At 42.5% G+C, this 18072-nt stretch overlaps 1 protein-coding gene across 1 annotated transcript in view; it reads right to left on the bottom strand.

Moving 5' to 3' along the window:
* LOC126484166 (ADAMTS-like protein 4) overlaps positions 1-8333 on the bottom strand; it is a 755922-nt gene extending 747589 nt beyond the window's left edge. Inside the window, exon 1 of the mRNA XM_050107569.1 lies at positions 7745-8333. Coding sequence (XP_049963526.1) covers positions 7745-7801 — 57 coding nt within the window. The 5' untranslated portion in view covers positions 7802-8333. The remainder of the gene's footprint in view (positions 1-7744) is intronic.
* Between the last annotated feature and the right edge of the window lie 9739 nt (positions 8334-18072).

Raw genomic sequence — 18072 nt, 5'->3', positions numbered from 1 at the left:
CTATCTAACCTAAAGACATCACATACATCCATGATCGGGGCAGGATTCTAAACTGCAACCGTAGCAGTCGCGCGTGTCCGGACTGAAGCGCCTAGAACCGCTCGGCCACCGCGGGCGGCTCCCATCTGTTTCCTTGCTTACTCAAGGGTCATTTTGTTGTAATGTGGGCAATGAAAGCTTGCCTAGGAAGTCGGGTCTCTTGAATACGAATTACGTGACCTACCCAAAAGAGTCGTCCGTTCTTTTGATCTTGCAAACCGTTGCACTGGTCAAGATCTCATAAATTACGTTATTAGTCTTGCTCTTCACGTATCACCGTCTCTCGCCGGACCTCAGAGTGTTTTCGTCGCCTTTCTTTCAAATGTTAGAAGCTTTTGCGTCTCCCTTTCAGCTAGTGTTCAGATTTCTGAACTGAAAAGGAAAATGGGGAGAGTAACGGCATTATCATCTCCATTTTTGTAGAATTTGATACGGCTTTACGTTTGAACGTGTCTCTGAGAGCATACGGACATATAGACCCATCTGAAATTATTCCGTTTTACATTTATGAATACTTGCTTACACACGCCCGGGTTCCCGGGTTCGATTCCCGGCGGGGTCAGGGGTTTTCTCTGCCTCGTGATGGCTGGGTGTTGTGTGCTGTCCTTAGGTTAGTTAGGTTTAAGTAGTTCTAAGTTCTAGGGGACTTATGACCACAGCAGTTGAGTCCCATAGTGCTCAGAGCCATTTGAACCAATACTTGCTTACAACCATTCTACCAACTTCGCAGGTGCTTTAAGTGATCAACAAACTTGAACTTGTCTCCTTTAACTGTGCAGTGCTCTTGCGCATATTTAGTTCTGCCTACTTGCATTGCCTTTTTTTATGAATAGTCCTGTTTTCCTTGCTGCTATGGCAATCCTTCCATACATCCCCCCAAGATCTTGCTCATTCTCGCTCAGTAACACTATATCGTCTCCATGAAAAAAATATCGTAAACCTGCCATCTTCCATTGGTAGCCCATTACACGCTTCCACTTTGCTCTCTCTCTTACGACTTTCTCCAGGGTGCAATTAAATAGTACGGATGACAGTGCATCTCAGTGTCTTAATCCAGTTCCTATGGAGAAAGGCTGTAAGCATGATCCTCTATTTCTTACGATCGCTTTCGACTCGCTCATACACATTCTAATCATTTCAATTATCTTGTTTGGGGTTCGGAACTCCAGGATTTTATAGAAGCTGCCTTGATCAATACTTCCGCAAGCTCTTTGAACATCTGTGAACAGTATCTGGATTTTTGTATCTCTTTCCCATTAATCCAAAAATTTCAGTAAAAGAAACTTTAACTTGCCAGTGTCCCCCAAAATAGTACAAGATGAAAAATCAATAAATCAAGTATCACATTTTCAGCTCTTAGGTTACGATATTGGTAATGAAAATACGTCAATAATAAATAAATTTCAGATTATGTGTGACACAATAAAAGAAAACTCGATGGCAAGGAGAATACACAGTAACAGCTAACGCAATTGTAATATACGGAAGTGAACTGCTGGCCGTTGTGCAGAGTGGTTCTAGGTGCTTCAGTGCGGAACCGCGCTGCTGCTACGGTCGCGGGTTCGAATCCTGCCTCGGGCATGGATGTGTGTTAGGTTTAAATAGTTCTAAGTCTAGGGGACTGAAGTCCCATAGTGCTCAGAGCCATTTGAATCATTTTTGGAAGTGAATTTTGTGCACTAACTATGGAAAACGGAACGAGAATACAGTCAGGTGTACTGAAATTTTTAAGGTAAGCTTACTTGTACTGAAGCCTTCACTCAACCGCCTCGTTTTGACATAGTGCTGATCTACAGTTTAACGTGGAAGGCTGATTGCGATATATGTTTACATACAGAGAAAATTATCTATGGTTTTTAGCGCATGATCAACCAAAATTAATAGCCAGGACCCATCAAAGGTAGAATTTTTACCTATGGACTCCTAAGGTAAAATTTTCCTCCTAATGGAACAACCCACATGTCAGAACGATAAACGAAAAAATCTTACGACACACGATGCAAACCTGATGGTCTCTATGTGCAGTGAGAGGTAAGAGTAAGTGCTCAGGAACGCGAGATCACAGCCACTGACTAGCAGGCTCGTAGATCATGGCTTTAGGTTGAGTCAGTAACATTACGCTATGCATTTATACGTATAAATACTGGAACAGTACTTTGTGAATAACGAGACGAATTAGTGGAGTTGAATTTGTAGTAAGACGAAAGAAAATGATTACGCTTCTAAACGAATGAATGATGGTCACAGTTAAAGTCATTACACAAGATACAGAAAAAACTTCGTACTATAAGTATGACGCCATTTTAGCGTCTAATCTTGAAATATTGTTGCCAATCATGTCAATTACATTATTTCCAACTATATACCGAAGTCCAAATAAAGTCAAAATTTTTGATACTACGTTTCGCTTTCAAGCCGTGTAGACCCGTTATCGATCTTAGTTTTATTTTTTATTTTTAGAACACATATTTAAAGTAAATACTGACTTGGGAGAGATTAAAATATTCTCGGCGGAAAATTAATGAAATCGACAGATCTAATTTTCCGGAAAAACTCCAGCCAAGATCGTAAACAAAGTACTTACTTAGATGGCTGATTTCAGTAACTATGTTACCGTCTTCGGATCTTCAACTTTGGCGAAGAAAATACAAAATGGTTCAAAGGGCTCTGAGCACTATGCGACTTAACTTCTGAGGTCATCAGTCGCCTAGAACTTAGAACTAATTAAACCTAACTAACCTAAGGACATTACACACATCCATGCCCGAGGCAGGATTCGAACCTGCGACCGTAGCGGTCGCTCGGCTCCAGACTGTAGCGCCTAGAACCACACGGCGAAGAAAATAGAAGACATCATTGTTTAGTGCAGAGATTTTGAGGATAGTCTGCAAATTTCAGTAAAGCTGAAGATCGGAAGATGCTAACATAGTACTACCTAATACCTAACCTAGTCATCTAAGTAAATGCTTTAACAGTGATGTTTGGTGTCTGGAGTTCTTCCGAAGTTCATTATACCACAGTTCCATTCTGGCAGTTTCAGGAATTTATACCAATCTGTTCTGTTATACGGAAACTTGAATTGCAATATTCTGTTGCCTACAAGTTTCAGTTCGGTTTCTCCTAACATCCAGATGTTAGTCAGATACAGTGAGGTAAACAGAAGGCATCATAATTTTAGTACAGACATTTTGAGGATAGCCTTGGAATTTCAGTAATATTAACCTCCGAGTCAAACGTTATAGAATGCAGAGTCAAGAAACATGCGCGACAACGTGAATAATGCAACTAGTAGTGTTATATTAAGTATATAGTTATTTTGTAAATAGACATATTAAACAGGTATGACTCTGACTTAGATTACACCATTATTATTTTACAAGTGCAAAAACCGAGCGAGGTGGCGCAGCGGTCAACACCTGGACTCGCATTCTGGAGGACGACGGTTCAAACCCGCGTCCGGCCATCCTGATTTAAGTTTTCCGTGATTTCAAAAAATCGCTTCAAGCAATTTCCGCAATGGTTCCGGTTCCTTCGCTAGTCAGATGGGAACGATGACCTCGCTATTCGGTCCACTCCCCCACATCAACCAGGCAACCAACGAAGTGCAAAATTTAATTATTTGTTGCAGAATGCAGAAAATTATTTTAGCGAAGAAAACTGACGTGCTTTAAAATTACTGCGGGTTTTGAGATCACCATTTGGTACATCAGAGCACAGGTGTAAAGTATCTGGGTACACATACTAATCAGAATTAGTATACAGCGGAATGTAAGCCGGCCGGGCTGGCCGAGCGGCTATAGGCGCTACAGTCTGGAACCGCGCGACCGCTACAGTCGCAGGTTCGAATCCTGCCTTGGGCATGGATGTGTGTGATGTTCTTAGGTTAGTTAGGTTTAAGTAGTTCTAAGTTCTAGGGGACTGATGACCTCAGAAGTTAAGTCCCATAGTTCTCAGAGCCATTTGAACCATTTGAAGCTGTAGACAGGGGCATGAAACGTATCCTCATAGCTTTGTTAGTAAGAGCACTACTTACGAAAAGTAAGGCCGTGGGTTCAAACCTTAGTCTGTGACTCAGTTTCAATATACCAGGAAATTTTATATTGGTTAGTTTCTTAAAACACTACGACCCAACGCTGTGTTAAGTATGAACTACCACAGCCGGTTGTGTGTTTCAGCCTACCATCGCAAACCAAATAATGTTTACACATTGTTGACTGGAATGAACTTGCCGTGACGTGACTGCAACCGTTGCGCGGCTATTCTCGCTCTTCAAGGCATTTCCTTCATGACACGAACGAGATACGCGCCCACGAAAACATTAGCTAACATGCCGGAACAAGTATCCACAAGCAGTCATACATTTCGTGCTGCAGTCATCAAAGTCTGAGAGAAGTAAACGTAAACATTTAGTATTTTACTTGGGTGTTGCTTCAGCGTGAAAAAACTTGATGTACATCGCTAGGTCGTCGCTGCGTCAGCTACTTTCAGACGTCGTGTTGGGTTCATTAGAGACACATTATTTCCGCCTGGACAGGAAAGGAAACAGAGAGTTCAACAAACCCACGTCAGACAATTCACGTCGAGCCTTTATTACGGGGAGTGTGCCGTAACACAAATCGGGGAAGTCCACAAAAGAAACGAATAACGACTCATGCAATGGTGCTTGTAATTACCACGTTCTCTGGTAACTTTACTGTTACGACAAGTGCAGTTAATGGATTGCGGAAAAGCACAAGCGCCTATTGCACTGAATAACGTTTAAATCCTCGGTCTGGTAGTACAGTACATGCGTATTTCTTCCAATACAGTTAAGTAGTTTCTTGCACATACTTCGGTGTATTGTACTTGGACGTTTCTAATACGTGGCGCAGAGAAAACAGCACTTCTCGAACAAAACACAGAATATGACAGCTCTCACAAATAAAAATAACACAATAATACTTGTTGGTTGTGTATTGTTTCTCCTGCTAAGGTAGGAGTACTCTTAACCAGCTGCAACTCCGGACTGAGATGACGCATTTTTGACCCAATGTGCAATACATCCAATTACTCGTGTGAGCGTCCTCTATGACAACGAGATGATTCTGTACTTCCGCTTATATCCAAAATAACACAATTTACAACGTTATATTAAAGTACACGTCGGCAGATTTTCGAAAGGGTCAGATATACTTTTCAAAACACCTCGGAATAGATTTATTTGGTACAGTCCTTCAACTCGGAGGCAGATCACGTATATATACTCTCTTATGATAAAAAACCAACTGTCTGTTACTTCGTTTCATTTTGGTGTGTAAACTAACGCAAACAAAAGCAAGTAACACAGGCTATGATTTATTCGGACGAACCGACTGATATAAGCTGTAAAGAAACATTTTGTACTCTACGATAGCGCCGATGTAATAGTTTGTTCCGCTGTTTCTTTTTCTTTTTTTCTTTTTTTCGTCGTGCAAGGTTCAAATGGCTCTGAGCACTATGGGACTTAACTGCTGAGGTCATCAGTCCCCTAGAACTTAGAGCTACTTAAACCTAACTAGCCTACGGACATCACACACATCCATGCCCGAGGCAGGATTCGAACCTGCGACCGTAGCGGTCGCGCGGTTCCAGACTGTAGCGCGTAGAAACCGCTCGGCCACCCCGGCCGGCCGTCGTGCAAGGACCTGGGACCTGACAAGCAGTATAGTCAGAAGAAGAAACTGATCACTGTATATCTCTAGAATTATCTTTTACATCTCACACGTAAACAGTTTTCTACAGGCTTTAAACACTTTTGTAGAGCTTATTTCTTGAAGATGTCAACAACTGTAGGTATCCTAATGTACCCCAGTACCCTCCGTTAGCCGCCTGTGTGACGGTATTTTACGGAACGATGCGACACTCAAGCGGTTCACCACTTCCGTTCTCCTACATGCGTCATGATCAAAACCACAAGCCGTACACGATTGTTCAGAAAAACACCTACCACGATCGCGTGTTGCTCACTCGCTGTGTTTACCGAACGATAAAACAGTGTCCTGACGAGCGCGACTGCCACAAGCTTCCATGTCGACGGTCCAAATTTCTACTGTAATACAGACGCAGATGAGCTCCGCCACTGCTTTATTTGGCCTGACGAACCGATGTTTCTATCACATCGTGCTGTATCAGGGGGTTCCCAAACTATCTCTGACGAAACACCCTGTGAATCCTGGTACTCGGTTGGAACGCCTTGTGCATCTTAAAGGCTAATAAAACAATTTTTTTTAAAAAACGAGAAACTTCCTTCACTTACTGATTACTTCAGTTTTAAATCGAAGTTCATAACAGATAAATCATAACAAATTTTTTAAAAAATAAGAAGAATACGCCTTGTTACTGATAGGTTTTCGTGGAGCTCTCTTATTCACTTCCCGCGGAACACTTTTTTTATACAGAATACAATTTGAGGAACCGTGGGGTATATAGATTGTAAGAGTTTCCTCCGTCCCTGCATTCAACCGGTTCCAAAACCGCCGTCAAGGAATAATATGGTGTGGCAACTAAATCGTATCAAAGATAAGAACCATTTCACTTGTCGTCAAGATCTAGACCAGTTATTGGTTATTCCATCAGTATGTAGCATTTGGGGTTTAGTGCCACTCTTGACTTAATTCGTCTGTCTCAAGGTTACTGATAAACTCCTAGTATGAATAGTCTTCTGGATTTATTGCTCAAAGTTTATTTACTTTTCTTTCGTGTCAGAAATTAGAGTTTCCAACGAGACCACTTTTGTATATTTTCAGGTTTCGGTATTGTAGAAGCTTTCGGTCAGCTGTAAGGCCAGAGTCACTACACAATTTTGAATACAGCGTAGAACAAAGTTAAAAGTCCATGAGAATTGTAATTCACGGCTCTGATGGCCTAAAAGTTGTGGTAATTGTTGCAAGTGAATACAGTTCGAACAACTATAGCCATAAACAGTTGTAACTTTAGCCCCAACTCTTTCACGTGCAACCTGTTTGGTGCATCCCGTTTTCTTCACCAGACGTCTGTTTATGCAATGTTTTGCTAGCGCAACTAGCTGACATTCTCAAAGATTTACCTTCTAGCCAGTCACCAGTTATGGAAAGCGTATTTTTGGCAAGTTATTTGCTCCCACTAGCGAAAGCTTATAAAAACAATCAAATAATCTAAGGGAGTAGAACTCGAGAAGAAATTTAATATGCTTGTCTCTAAAAATAGCCGTGTCTTCGTCTTAATCACTGTGGATCAATATTAGTCGCATCTTGAATGTTAATAAGACTATTGACTTTCAATTTGAGGAACTAAATCGAAATAACAGATGTCTCTGATCTAAATTAGCAACAATAACACAATCCGCTGACAGCCAGTAGACACACAGTATAATGAAATGTAAACAACTGTAAGAAAAGGGACGATGCCTGTCAGGACCTACTCCTTCTGCAGCGATCTTCCAACCTTCCAGACACATCAGGTGGGCCCTAAACGTCCGAGATAGAAATCGCCCTCTAAATCTCCCTGTCTCTGGGTGCTAACCACATGTCAACATTGTTGGGGTAGTCAGAGTGGAAAATGTGCTCACTCACTCAACAGATATAAGGCAGGGAGAGGCCAGGTAAAAAGGAATGTTGTAAATGACATTGTAAATAGGAAAAATTTAAATTTCTAAACTGGCCTCCTTGATACATATTCAAGCAGCGCGCGCGCGTACTTGCTCACTCACCACTGCGGAGATGACGAGAATTACAATCTGGAGCCCCGCTGTGACGGACAGCATCATCGCGTGGCCCTTTTTCTTCCTCTGCGGGCAGCCGGCGAACCTCGCGCCGGGTCGTAGGTAGTGGAAGGAGGGTGAGAGCGCACGCGATCACCGGCGGGCACTTCCCCGGAGCGGCGCTGTGGAATTTACTTCCCGACCCTGCCTACTCCAGCGGCGAGTGAACAATCGGGGTGACTGAGGGCTCGAACGGAATGCAAATCCTCGCCTCGATCCTCTCGGGCCGGAGGAAAAGTTAAATCTGATATAGTCGTCGTGCCAGGGAAAGAAAAAAGTATACGGAGAATGAGTCTTTTATTCTGCACACGAAGGAAAATTAATAAGTTAATTTGATTTTTGCGTAACTGGAGAAAAGGTATTGGAAATTATGAAAATGATCGGCTGTGGTCTGCAGGCAGAAAGTGCTGATGGACGAGGGTGTGCAACTGGCGAGCGCCGGTGCTGCAGTTGGGCCCGCTCTCGCGCGCGCGTCTCGGGTACTGAAGCCGGCTTGGTAGCTCCGCTGCTGGTGGCTACTTGTCGCGGTGGCGTGCGGAACACGTGTGATGGACCGCGGCCGCTGCCGCCGCAGCCAGCTTCGCGGACCGGCGCATGCGCAGTGGACGGCCGCGCGCCGCCAGAGCGGTTGCCGTTTGCGCATGCGCCGATGCCCGCTCTGTCGTCCGTCTCGCGCTGTGCTCGCGGCGGTGACCCCGAGAAGAGGTGCTGTGCCGACCATCATAACCTAGGGCACGCTCTACTGCAAGCACCCTGCTGTCGTCCGTCATCATCATCACATCACTACCACCACCACCACCACCACCACCACCACCACCACCACCATCACTTTCTTCTTGTTCTTCTTGTTTTTTTTCCACAACATAGCCTTGCGTAAGAAGGGACAGATTATACGGCTTTCCCTACATACCGGATGATCAAAAAGTCAGTATAAATTTGAAAACTTAATAAACCACGGAATAATGTAGATAGAGACGTAAAAATTGACACACATGCTTGGAATGACATGGGTTTTTATTAGAACAAAAAAAAAGTTCACAAATTGTCCGACAGATGGCGTTGGACAGCAAAACGTCAGTGACTGTGCATGACAATCGTGTATAAAAGGAGCTGTAATGAGAGAGAAAATCAGATGCGCCAGCAGTCGCAGCATGTTGACGTTACCTGAAAAGGCGCTTTTAGTGAAGCTGTATTATCAGAATGGGGAATGTGCTAGTTCAGCGTTACGATCCTATCACCATAGAGGGGGGGATTCGAACTTGTAAAGGTCCGTTGACAAACGCAGCTGTGGCGAAAATGATTTCGAAGTTCGAAGCCACGGGTTGTTTAGACGATAGACCCCGTTGAGACGACCGAGCACAAGGCGTTATGCTGCTGAGACAGTTCTGGAAGAAATGGAGACTGCACGGGGAAGTCAGCGCTCGTGCAGTCGCACGTCGCACCGGCATTCCATACAGTACTGTTTGGTTGGTACTTAGGCGTACCCTCCGATACTATCCGTACAAAATCGATGGGCATCATGAACTGTTACCTGGCGATTTAGTGAAGCGGAGGGAATTTGCGTTGTGGGCGTTTCAAAAGATGGCGGAAGATGACGATTGCTTGAGTAACATGTTGTGGACCGACGAAGCTCATTTCAAGCTCCGAGGGTCTGTCAACGCCCACAACTGCAGGATTTGGGCTACGGAAAATCTTAGAACTGTCGTGGAAACTCCATTGTACGACGAGAAAGTCACGGTTTGGGTTGGATTTACCACATCTACCGTTATCGGGCCATTTTTCTTCGAGGAAATGCGTCATTCTGGTGTTGTAACTGCTACCGTGACGGGTGAGAGGTACGCCCATATGTTACAGAATCGCATCATCCTCAGACTGGCTGATAAACACCTGCTAGACGCGTGAAAGATCTCTTGCGCGCGTCGTTAGGTGATGATCGTGTGCTCAGCCGCCACTTTCGTCATGCTTGGCCTCCCAGGTCCCTAGGGTCCCCAGACCTCAGTCCGTGCGATTATTGGCTTTGGGGTTACCTGAAGTCGCAATTGTATCGTCATCGACCGACATCTCTAGGGATGCTGAAAGACAACATCCGACGCCAATGCCTCACCATAACTCCGGACATGCTTTACAGTGCTGTTCACATTATTCCTCGACTACAGCTATTGTTGAGGGATGATGGTGGACATATTGAGCATTTCCTGTAAAGAACATCATCTTTGCTTTGTCTTACTTTGTTATGCTAATTATTGCTATTCTGATCAGATGAAGTGCCATCTGTCGGACATTTTTTGAAATTTTGTATATTTTTGGTTCTAATAAAACCCCATGTGTGTCAATTTGTACCTCTCTATCTACATTATTCGGTGATTTATTCAGTTTTCAAATTTATACTGACATTTTGGTCACCCGGTACATCTCTACTCGGCAAGCCGCTTTCTTCTTCTTGTTCGTTGGCCGATGTGGCCGAGCGGTTCTGGGCGCTTCAATCCGGAACAGCGCTGCTGCTACGGTCGCAGGTTCGAATCCTGCCTCGGGCATGGATGTGTGTGATCTCCTTAGGTTAGTTAGGTTTAAGTAGTTCTATGTCTAGGGGACTGATGACGACAGATGTGAAGTCCCATAGTGCTCAGAGCCATTGAATCTTCTTGTTCTTCTTCAATCTTCTAAGCCGGCGTAGGGACAGATTATGCAGGTTTCACTACCTACATTACTGCGCGGGAAGCCACCTTGTGGTTTGTAGAGGAGGCTACTTCTGGACCCACTAACATTTCTCCTAATCCCTATTCGAATCGATCGCGAATGGTGCGTCGCGAAAATGACTGCCAGGCAACATACGAACGAGGTCTAATAGTCGTCGTCGGAATTTCGCGACGCATATTTGGCTGGAATTAAATGTTTGCCTGACTCTACCTGAAACATACCCTACCCGAATTTAAAATGTTAATCATTCCGTTAAGTGCCACATCTCTCCAGCAGCGCCATTCATTGGAGGGCCATGAGCTACCACCGACATAAGGATCCCATGCCGGAATACGCCTCGTCCTTGTTCTCACCATATGTCTTCTTCCTGAAATGTGTGTTATATGCATTTTATTTCGGAATTTCTGCCTCCGAATGCTGTAAAATATTTGCTTTCCAATTCTTTGGCTTCTGTACAGCTACTTCTCTGATCAAAATTGAGCGAGGTTCTCAAGAGAGATGAAAGAATTCTTGTATTCTCTAAGCATATTAGATGAAGGAAGAAAATCCAAGATAAGTAGTTCCTACACAAGGCAAAAGGTCTTCCTGAAACTAATGTTTACCTTGAGACAAGAAAAAGATTCGTGGAAAAGTCCATTTTGGAAGCCAGGCTATGTATGAGTTCAAAACGTGGAGAAGACAGGAATGGATCGGAAGTAGTCTAAATGTGATGTTACAGGAGATTGGAATATGTCAGAATAATTCTAGTAAGGCCACTGTCCCAACTTTAATTTTTGCCGTTTGAAACAACCAAACTAATTACTATGACTTATCTGGCAGGTGTTGGAAGATAAACGCTAGTTATCCCGCGAAAAGGCGCTTCCACTGTTTCAAGAACCATTATTGAGTGAGGAATCTAGAAATATACTTCAGCCCACTGCGTAACGCTCCCATATGTACCGCGTAGAAAAGATTAGACTGATTATAACGCGCACAGCAGAATTAAAAGCTATTATAAATACGCTTGTAGGCAATGTGAATTCAGCTACAACAGAATACGAATCCTGTTTTTTATCACTGTGTCACATGGCTCGTGACTTGCGTAAACACAAAACAACACAACACAAAATATACACACACACACGCACACACACACACACACACACACACACACACACACACACACACACACACACACACTGAGTCGCAGCAGCAAAATTAGTGATCTTTACACGTATGATGTCATATACCACTCGCAGTCATTAATCGTAATTTACAAAAAATAGGTTTAAGTTACAACCCAATGCTTCATTTTTAAATTCTATCTTTTCGTCAGTTAAATTTAACGCATCTTTTGTCGTCTTTGTTGTCTATTCATCTATTTGACCCTCTCCTGCCTTCACTATTTCATCTTTTAAAGTTACCCATTCGTCTTCTACTGGATTCCAGTCCCCCGTTATAGTCACCTGTTGCCTCTGAAACTGTCAGCTGCCTCTCATTTTTTCAAAATTCCAGGCCCCATATTCTTAATTCCCTATTTTTTTCTGAATTTTCCGTTTATATCTACAGTTCAGAGTCAAGATCTGTCCCTGGAAATGTATTACAATTTAAAGGCTGGTTCCTAAATCTCTGTTTAACCATTACATAATCAATCTCAAACCTTCCCGTGTCCCCAAGTCTCTTCTACGTACACAAACTTCCTTTATGATTCTTAGACAAAGTGTTAGCGCTGATTGTGGCCTGTATAAAATCAGGCGCCTTCCTCCTTAATTCTTTTCCCCTTTTCCATATTCACCTACTATTTTTTCTTCTATTCCATTTCCTACTGCCGGATTCCAGCCCTCATCACAAATAAATTTTCGTCTCCTTTAACCATCCGAGTAATTTCTTTTAGCTCGTCCTATATTTGTTCAATCTCTTCATCGTCTGTGGAGCTAATTGAAATGGCTCTGAGCACTATGGGACTCAACTGCTGTGGTCATAAGTCCCCTAGAACTTAGAACTACTTAAACCTAACTAACCTAAGGACATCACACACATCCATGCCCGAGGCAGGATTCGAACCTGCGACCGTAGCGGTCATGCGGTTCCAGACTGTAGCGCCGTTAACCGCTCGGCCACTCCGGCCGGCAGGAGCTAATTGGCATATGAACTTGTACCACTGTGGTGCACATGAGCTTCGTCTCTTGTCTTGGCTACAATAATGCGTTCGCTACACTGTTCATAGTAGCTTACCGGCATTCCTATTTTATTATTCATTATCAAACCCATTCCTGCCGTATCCTTATTTGACTTTGCATTTATAACTTTGTATTAGTCTGACCAGAAGTCCTGTTCCCCCTGCCACTGCACTTCACTATTACCAACTACATCTATCTCTCCATATCCCTTTTTTAAATTTTCTAATCTACCTGCCCGATTAAGGAATCTAACTTTCCACGCTCCGACGTAGATCGCCAGTTTGGTTTCTGCTGACGACAACATCCTCCTGAGTAGCCCCGGTCGGAGATCCAAATGGGAGACTATTTTACCCAAGAGGGTGCCGTTACAATTTAACCACACAGTAGGCCTGCAAGCCCTCGGGAAATATTTCGACTGTAGTTTCCTCTTGCTTTCAGCCGTTCGCAGTGGTAGCAAAGAAAGGCCGTTTTGGTCAATGTTGCAAGGCCAGATCAGTCCATCATCCAGACTGTTGCCCCTGCAACTACTGAAAAGGCTGCTGCCCCTCTTCAGGAACCAAACGGTTATTTGGCCTTGCAGCAGATGCTCCTCCGTTGTGTTTGTACCACCGCACGGCTATTTGTATCGCTGAGGCACGCAAGCCCCATCGCCGATGGCAAGGTCCTGACCAGTTAATTTACAACGTTCTTCGATACCACCAAAGTTTAGCATTTATGGTTGACTGATGGTATGGTGTGTATTTTACATATATTCAGTTTTCATGAGTGGTTAATGTCTGACACTTCAGTAACATCATGGGACGAAGAAGACTTGATATCGTCATATTCAATATGCATGTCAAAACTGGTAATACATACTGACCACAAATTTGTCGATTCAGACACATCGGAATCGTTATTAGAAAATCTTAGTTTATATGACTAAATCTATTTTAACACTTTGGTTCCTTTGAGTCGGTGTGACGGCCAGCCTAGGTGTTGCTTGTAGGTAGTTTCCCGTATCCCACTACGAGAATGCCCGGCTGGTACCCGAGTCCCCCTTCAGTTACACGGTTCGCAAACACATAGAGTTCTTTTGCTCACTTTCACATGCATACAACTACATGCAGACAGTTTGAATACACATTTTCCGTACCGGGGGTATCGGGATGTCAACAGAAAGGACATCCTGCCACCCCTTAAATTAACTATGCCAAATTCGTTAATAACAATGCATACCGTGCGCCGACACGGGACAAAGACACAAGAAAAAGAAGATTTGATCATTTAAGTTCTATTTATTGATGATGTTCAGGTACTCTAGAGGCAAACTGTGCAATGACAATCACATAATGAAGGTGTTGACATACGTGTATTCGTCTTCACTTTCCGAGTCCAATTTGAAAACTTCCTCCAGCGCTGCTGACAATAGCTTTGGTGGTACGAGATCTTCTTTTCATCTTTCATTTCATTTTTCTTTTATTTATTAATATCCTGACGAAGTAGAATACAAGCTGTGGCAGGAACGTATACATTATTCAGTGTACAATTTATGTGAAATTAAAACATTGGTTCTTGTTTCGGAGACTAAATATGACTTCATACTTTGCATGCTTTTTGTAATATTCTTGAGATTTATTAAAAGCTGAATGTAGTGTATCAAAACCAAAAGTCAGCTTGTTCTCTTGCCTGATTAACATCCAAAGATTTTTCTATGTTAATGATAATTGTAGTTGGTATCCTCTTCGTTATGTAGATGAGCGTAATAGATCTATAATCCTTTATATACAGTCAGTGTTCTTTGTTGTGAAATAAAATAATTACAGTATTGTACGAGCTTTGATAATTGTGTTCCTCTGCCTATGTTCTATAAACTGTGTGTGTAGGCTTTCGGCATCTAAACAGAGGAATGGTTACAGGAGTTGTTGAGATATCTATATCATTGTACATAGAGTATATGAAAGAAGTTTCTACATCTTCTAGCAGCAACGTATCTGGATAAATGTGCCGGGCATTCATATTTCCATAGAGGATCGCGGTACATATGCACATACCTATAGGCCTGTATCGCTGACGCATGCTTTTTGTCTACAAGATCTACGGAACACATTTGCTGCTCGCGTATTAGGACTTTTCTAGAGACCGATAAAAACATATTTTTCGCAAATAAAGACTTCTTTGAAGTCTACTTCACTCTGTTTTTACACGAGTCTCAGAAAGCAGACATTCAAGTTGATGCCATTTGCCCCGATTTGCGGCAGGCGCAAGATACAGTGCAAGACTGATGAACGAAGTGCTAGTGTTCGAATTATCAGACCAGCTCTGTTATTAAACAGAAGAGTTTTCAATAGATATAATGCAGCATGTCATGCTTCAGACGTCAAAGTAACTTAGAAGGTAGCCCAAGGAAATATATGACCATTACTTTTCACAGTACACGGGGCAATTACGTGTTAACGTTAAGCTTTCTGGGATGACGGAGAAGGGTAAATGTATCAACGATCGAGTGGAAAGTTATAAGCGAAAATCGTTCTAATTCCTCTGACAGTGAAATACATGTACCGGTCCTGTTGTTCCTAAGATTTTTAGGGTAGGCAAATTTCAGAGGTGATGGTTAAAAAAATGACTCTGAGCACTATGGGCCTTAACATCTATGGTCATCAGTCCCCTAGAACTTAGAACTACGTAAACCTAACTAACCTAAGGACATCACACAACACCCAGTCATCACGAGGCAGAGAAAATCCCTGACCCCGCCGGGTGCAAATGGTTCAAATGGCTCTGAGCACTATGGGACTTAACAGCTATGGTCGTCAGTCCCCTAGAACTTAGAACTACTTAAACCTAACTAACCTAAGGACAGCACACAACACCTAGCCATCACGAGGCAGAGAAAATCCCTGACCCCGCCGGGAACCGAACCCGGGAACCCGGGCGCGGGAAGCGAGAACGCTACCGCACGACCACGAGCTGCGGAGTCAGAGGTGATAGTACGGACCAAAACAGGAAAAAAAATCCTAGTAAACATATATGCCCACCTTAAGAGCTATGAGCATTTGTCTTTCTTCAGTACTGTGAAAGACATCTCTTGTATTGCAAGCTCTTTCAGAGCAAGAAAAAAGTCCAATAAATGTGGGCTCTAAACTCAGAACTTAACAGTTATGGGCACTTGTTCAGAAGAGATAGGTTTCACAGTAACGAAGCTGAACAGGCTCTCTTTGCTATTAAGGTACGCATTTTAGAGCCCGTCTTCAATAGACTTTTTTTTTCTTGTTTTGGTCGATACTGTCAACTCTGAAAGTTGCCTACCATTCAACAGTAGCAACAACAGGACCTGGTACACGTATTCGAGAGTTATCAAAACGAATTTCGCTTATATCTTTCGACTCAGTTGTTTGCGAACCTGGGTCTACCCTCTGACTGATACTTGTCCCCTTCTCTATGACCCCTGGATGTCTGTAACATCATCAAGGAATCGCCTTGTATGTATAAAGATATAAAGAACTTCTAAGAGGCCGTTCGAGGATGTTGATAATGTATATAGAGAAGTTGCAACGCATGAAAATTGTAACGAAATGCAGGAAACCCAACAGAGAATGACCTTTCCACTCTAATAGGCGGATAAACCATTTGTCGTCTAGCTACACGTTTGCTAAGGAATCAGTGGAGGCGGTCACACACATAAAACTAACCGTAGTAAAGGGAGGATTGATTTGAAGTAATGTTGCGCTCTAGCAACGCTACGTTTCGGTAGTTTTGGCACGCTACATAAATGACGAAGTAAATGGCAGGACTACCGAAAGTACTTGTAGCATTGGTAGGGAAAGAAACGTAAATGAATGTTTAAAAGAAAAACTGTGAGCCGATGACTTCTCTTTATTATTCGGTGTTAGCTCAAAGTATATTTTATGTCCTTACATTAAATTTAAAAGTAATAAAAATTTACCGATCCAGTAACCTCTACGCTTTTATGCAACCAAAGCAATTATTTTTGATACAAACAAAATGTATTTTATAATTCTATTGTGTATTCAATAGAACGTTCTTCATAATGATCAAAGGCAAGAGTTTTCCGTTACTATTGATAAATGCGAAAGTCGTTTATGACTAACAGAAACATGTTCTGAATAAGTTCGAAGAAGAATTGAAGCGATGTCTATTTTTGTTTTTCGTTTTTATTTTAATGTTATCTTTTTGTTGAGGAAATTGATTTTTCTGGCGCTTCATGATAAATTTGTTTTGTTTTCATTATTTTTACTGCAACAACCCTCTGTTTCACGTTAAAAGTCGACAATTTTCGAATAAAACTTGAATTAAACAATGACGATTTAAATTTTGCTATAAATGCTGTATAGTTTTACGTAACAGACAGGAGGATAACTACGTAGAACAAAAATGTTCCGTAGGCTACACGGCCCTTTATAAAATCTTACTCAGTCTCTATATGGTATTGTGTCTGTTGAACGGAAAACAGCCTTAAAAACCATCCACAGGCTATCCGGCACACCAGACCTCGACACTAATCTGATGGGCAGATTCGTGCTGGGGACCGGCACGCTATAGATGGGAAAATTTGTTCATCCTTGGGAACTAGTTCACTGGCGATCGCTCTTTTTTGGAAACCGTTCATTTTTACTCGTTCACCGTTCATTTGTGCTTGGTATACGGTTCTTATGAAAAATTGAAAATTAGTTGCATAGGTGACTGAAGATAGCAGACGTCAAGAGTGAGGGCACTTGCCTCCGGCCTGGAGTACAGAGTTTTTATTCATAACATAATTCTCACACACGTCTAATTTTCGTGATTCTGCAAAAGCTCTCTTTTAGTCAACTGTAGCGTTATGTGGTTGATCGCAGCGAAATAATATAAGATGGTGCACTAAAAACTGGCCCCCAGTACAGACTGCTCGCCAATTACACAGGATTTGTTGACCGCTACGAGCAGAATAGATAAACATGTAATAATCAGGAAGTGAAGCAATAACAAATAAGCTAATGCAAACAACAACTTAGAAACAATAGATGACGATTGGTAGGCGACAATGAGCAGTCTAGTTCTCGCGGCCCATTTTTCGTGCGCCACCCAGTACCACTGAAATAATATTGTAGAAGCTATCACATTATCTTTGCAAAATTTGACAGCCGACACTCAATTATGGAACGCGGACTTCATTGGGTTGTTAAGTCGGTCTGCCTTCCCTAACAATGAACATGCTCTCTTACCTTAAAGGATCAGCAAAAGACGGAAGATGGCCATTCGTGTGAACCGGCCGACTTCCTTTGCATGTGTAATAAAGAAAATAAAAAATAAAAAAAAAATAAGAAAAACTTGCCTTTTTACAAGAATTTCTTCTGCTGTTTATGGAAATAGTGAAGTAAGCTGATATGCCGTTTTGTTACCTGAAAAGATGTATGTGTTACATACCGCGTAATTTTATGTAAT

The sequence above is a fragment of the Schistocerca serialis genome, chromosome 6 (assembly GCF_023864345.2).
Source record: "Schistocerca serialis cubense isolate TAMUIC-IGC-003099 chromosome 6, iqSchSeri2.2, whole genome shotgun sequence".
Lineage (NCBI taxonomy): Eukaryota > Metazoa > Arthropoda > Insecta > Orthoptera > Acrididae > Schistocerca > Schistocerca serialis.
The sequence above is the reverse complement of the archived record's forward strand: the minus strand, read 5'-3'. Positions and strand labels throughout refer to the sequence as shown.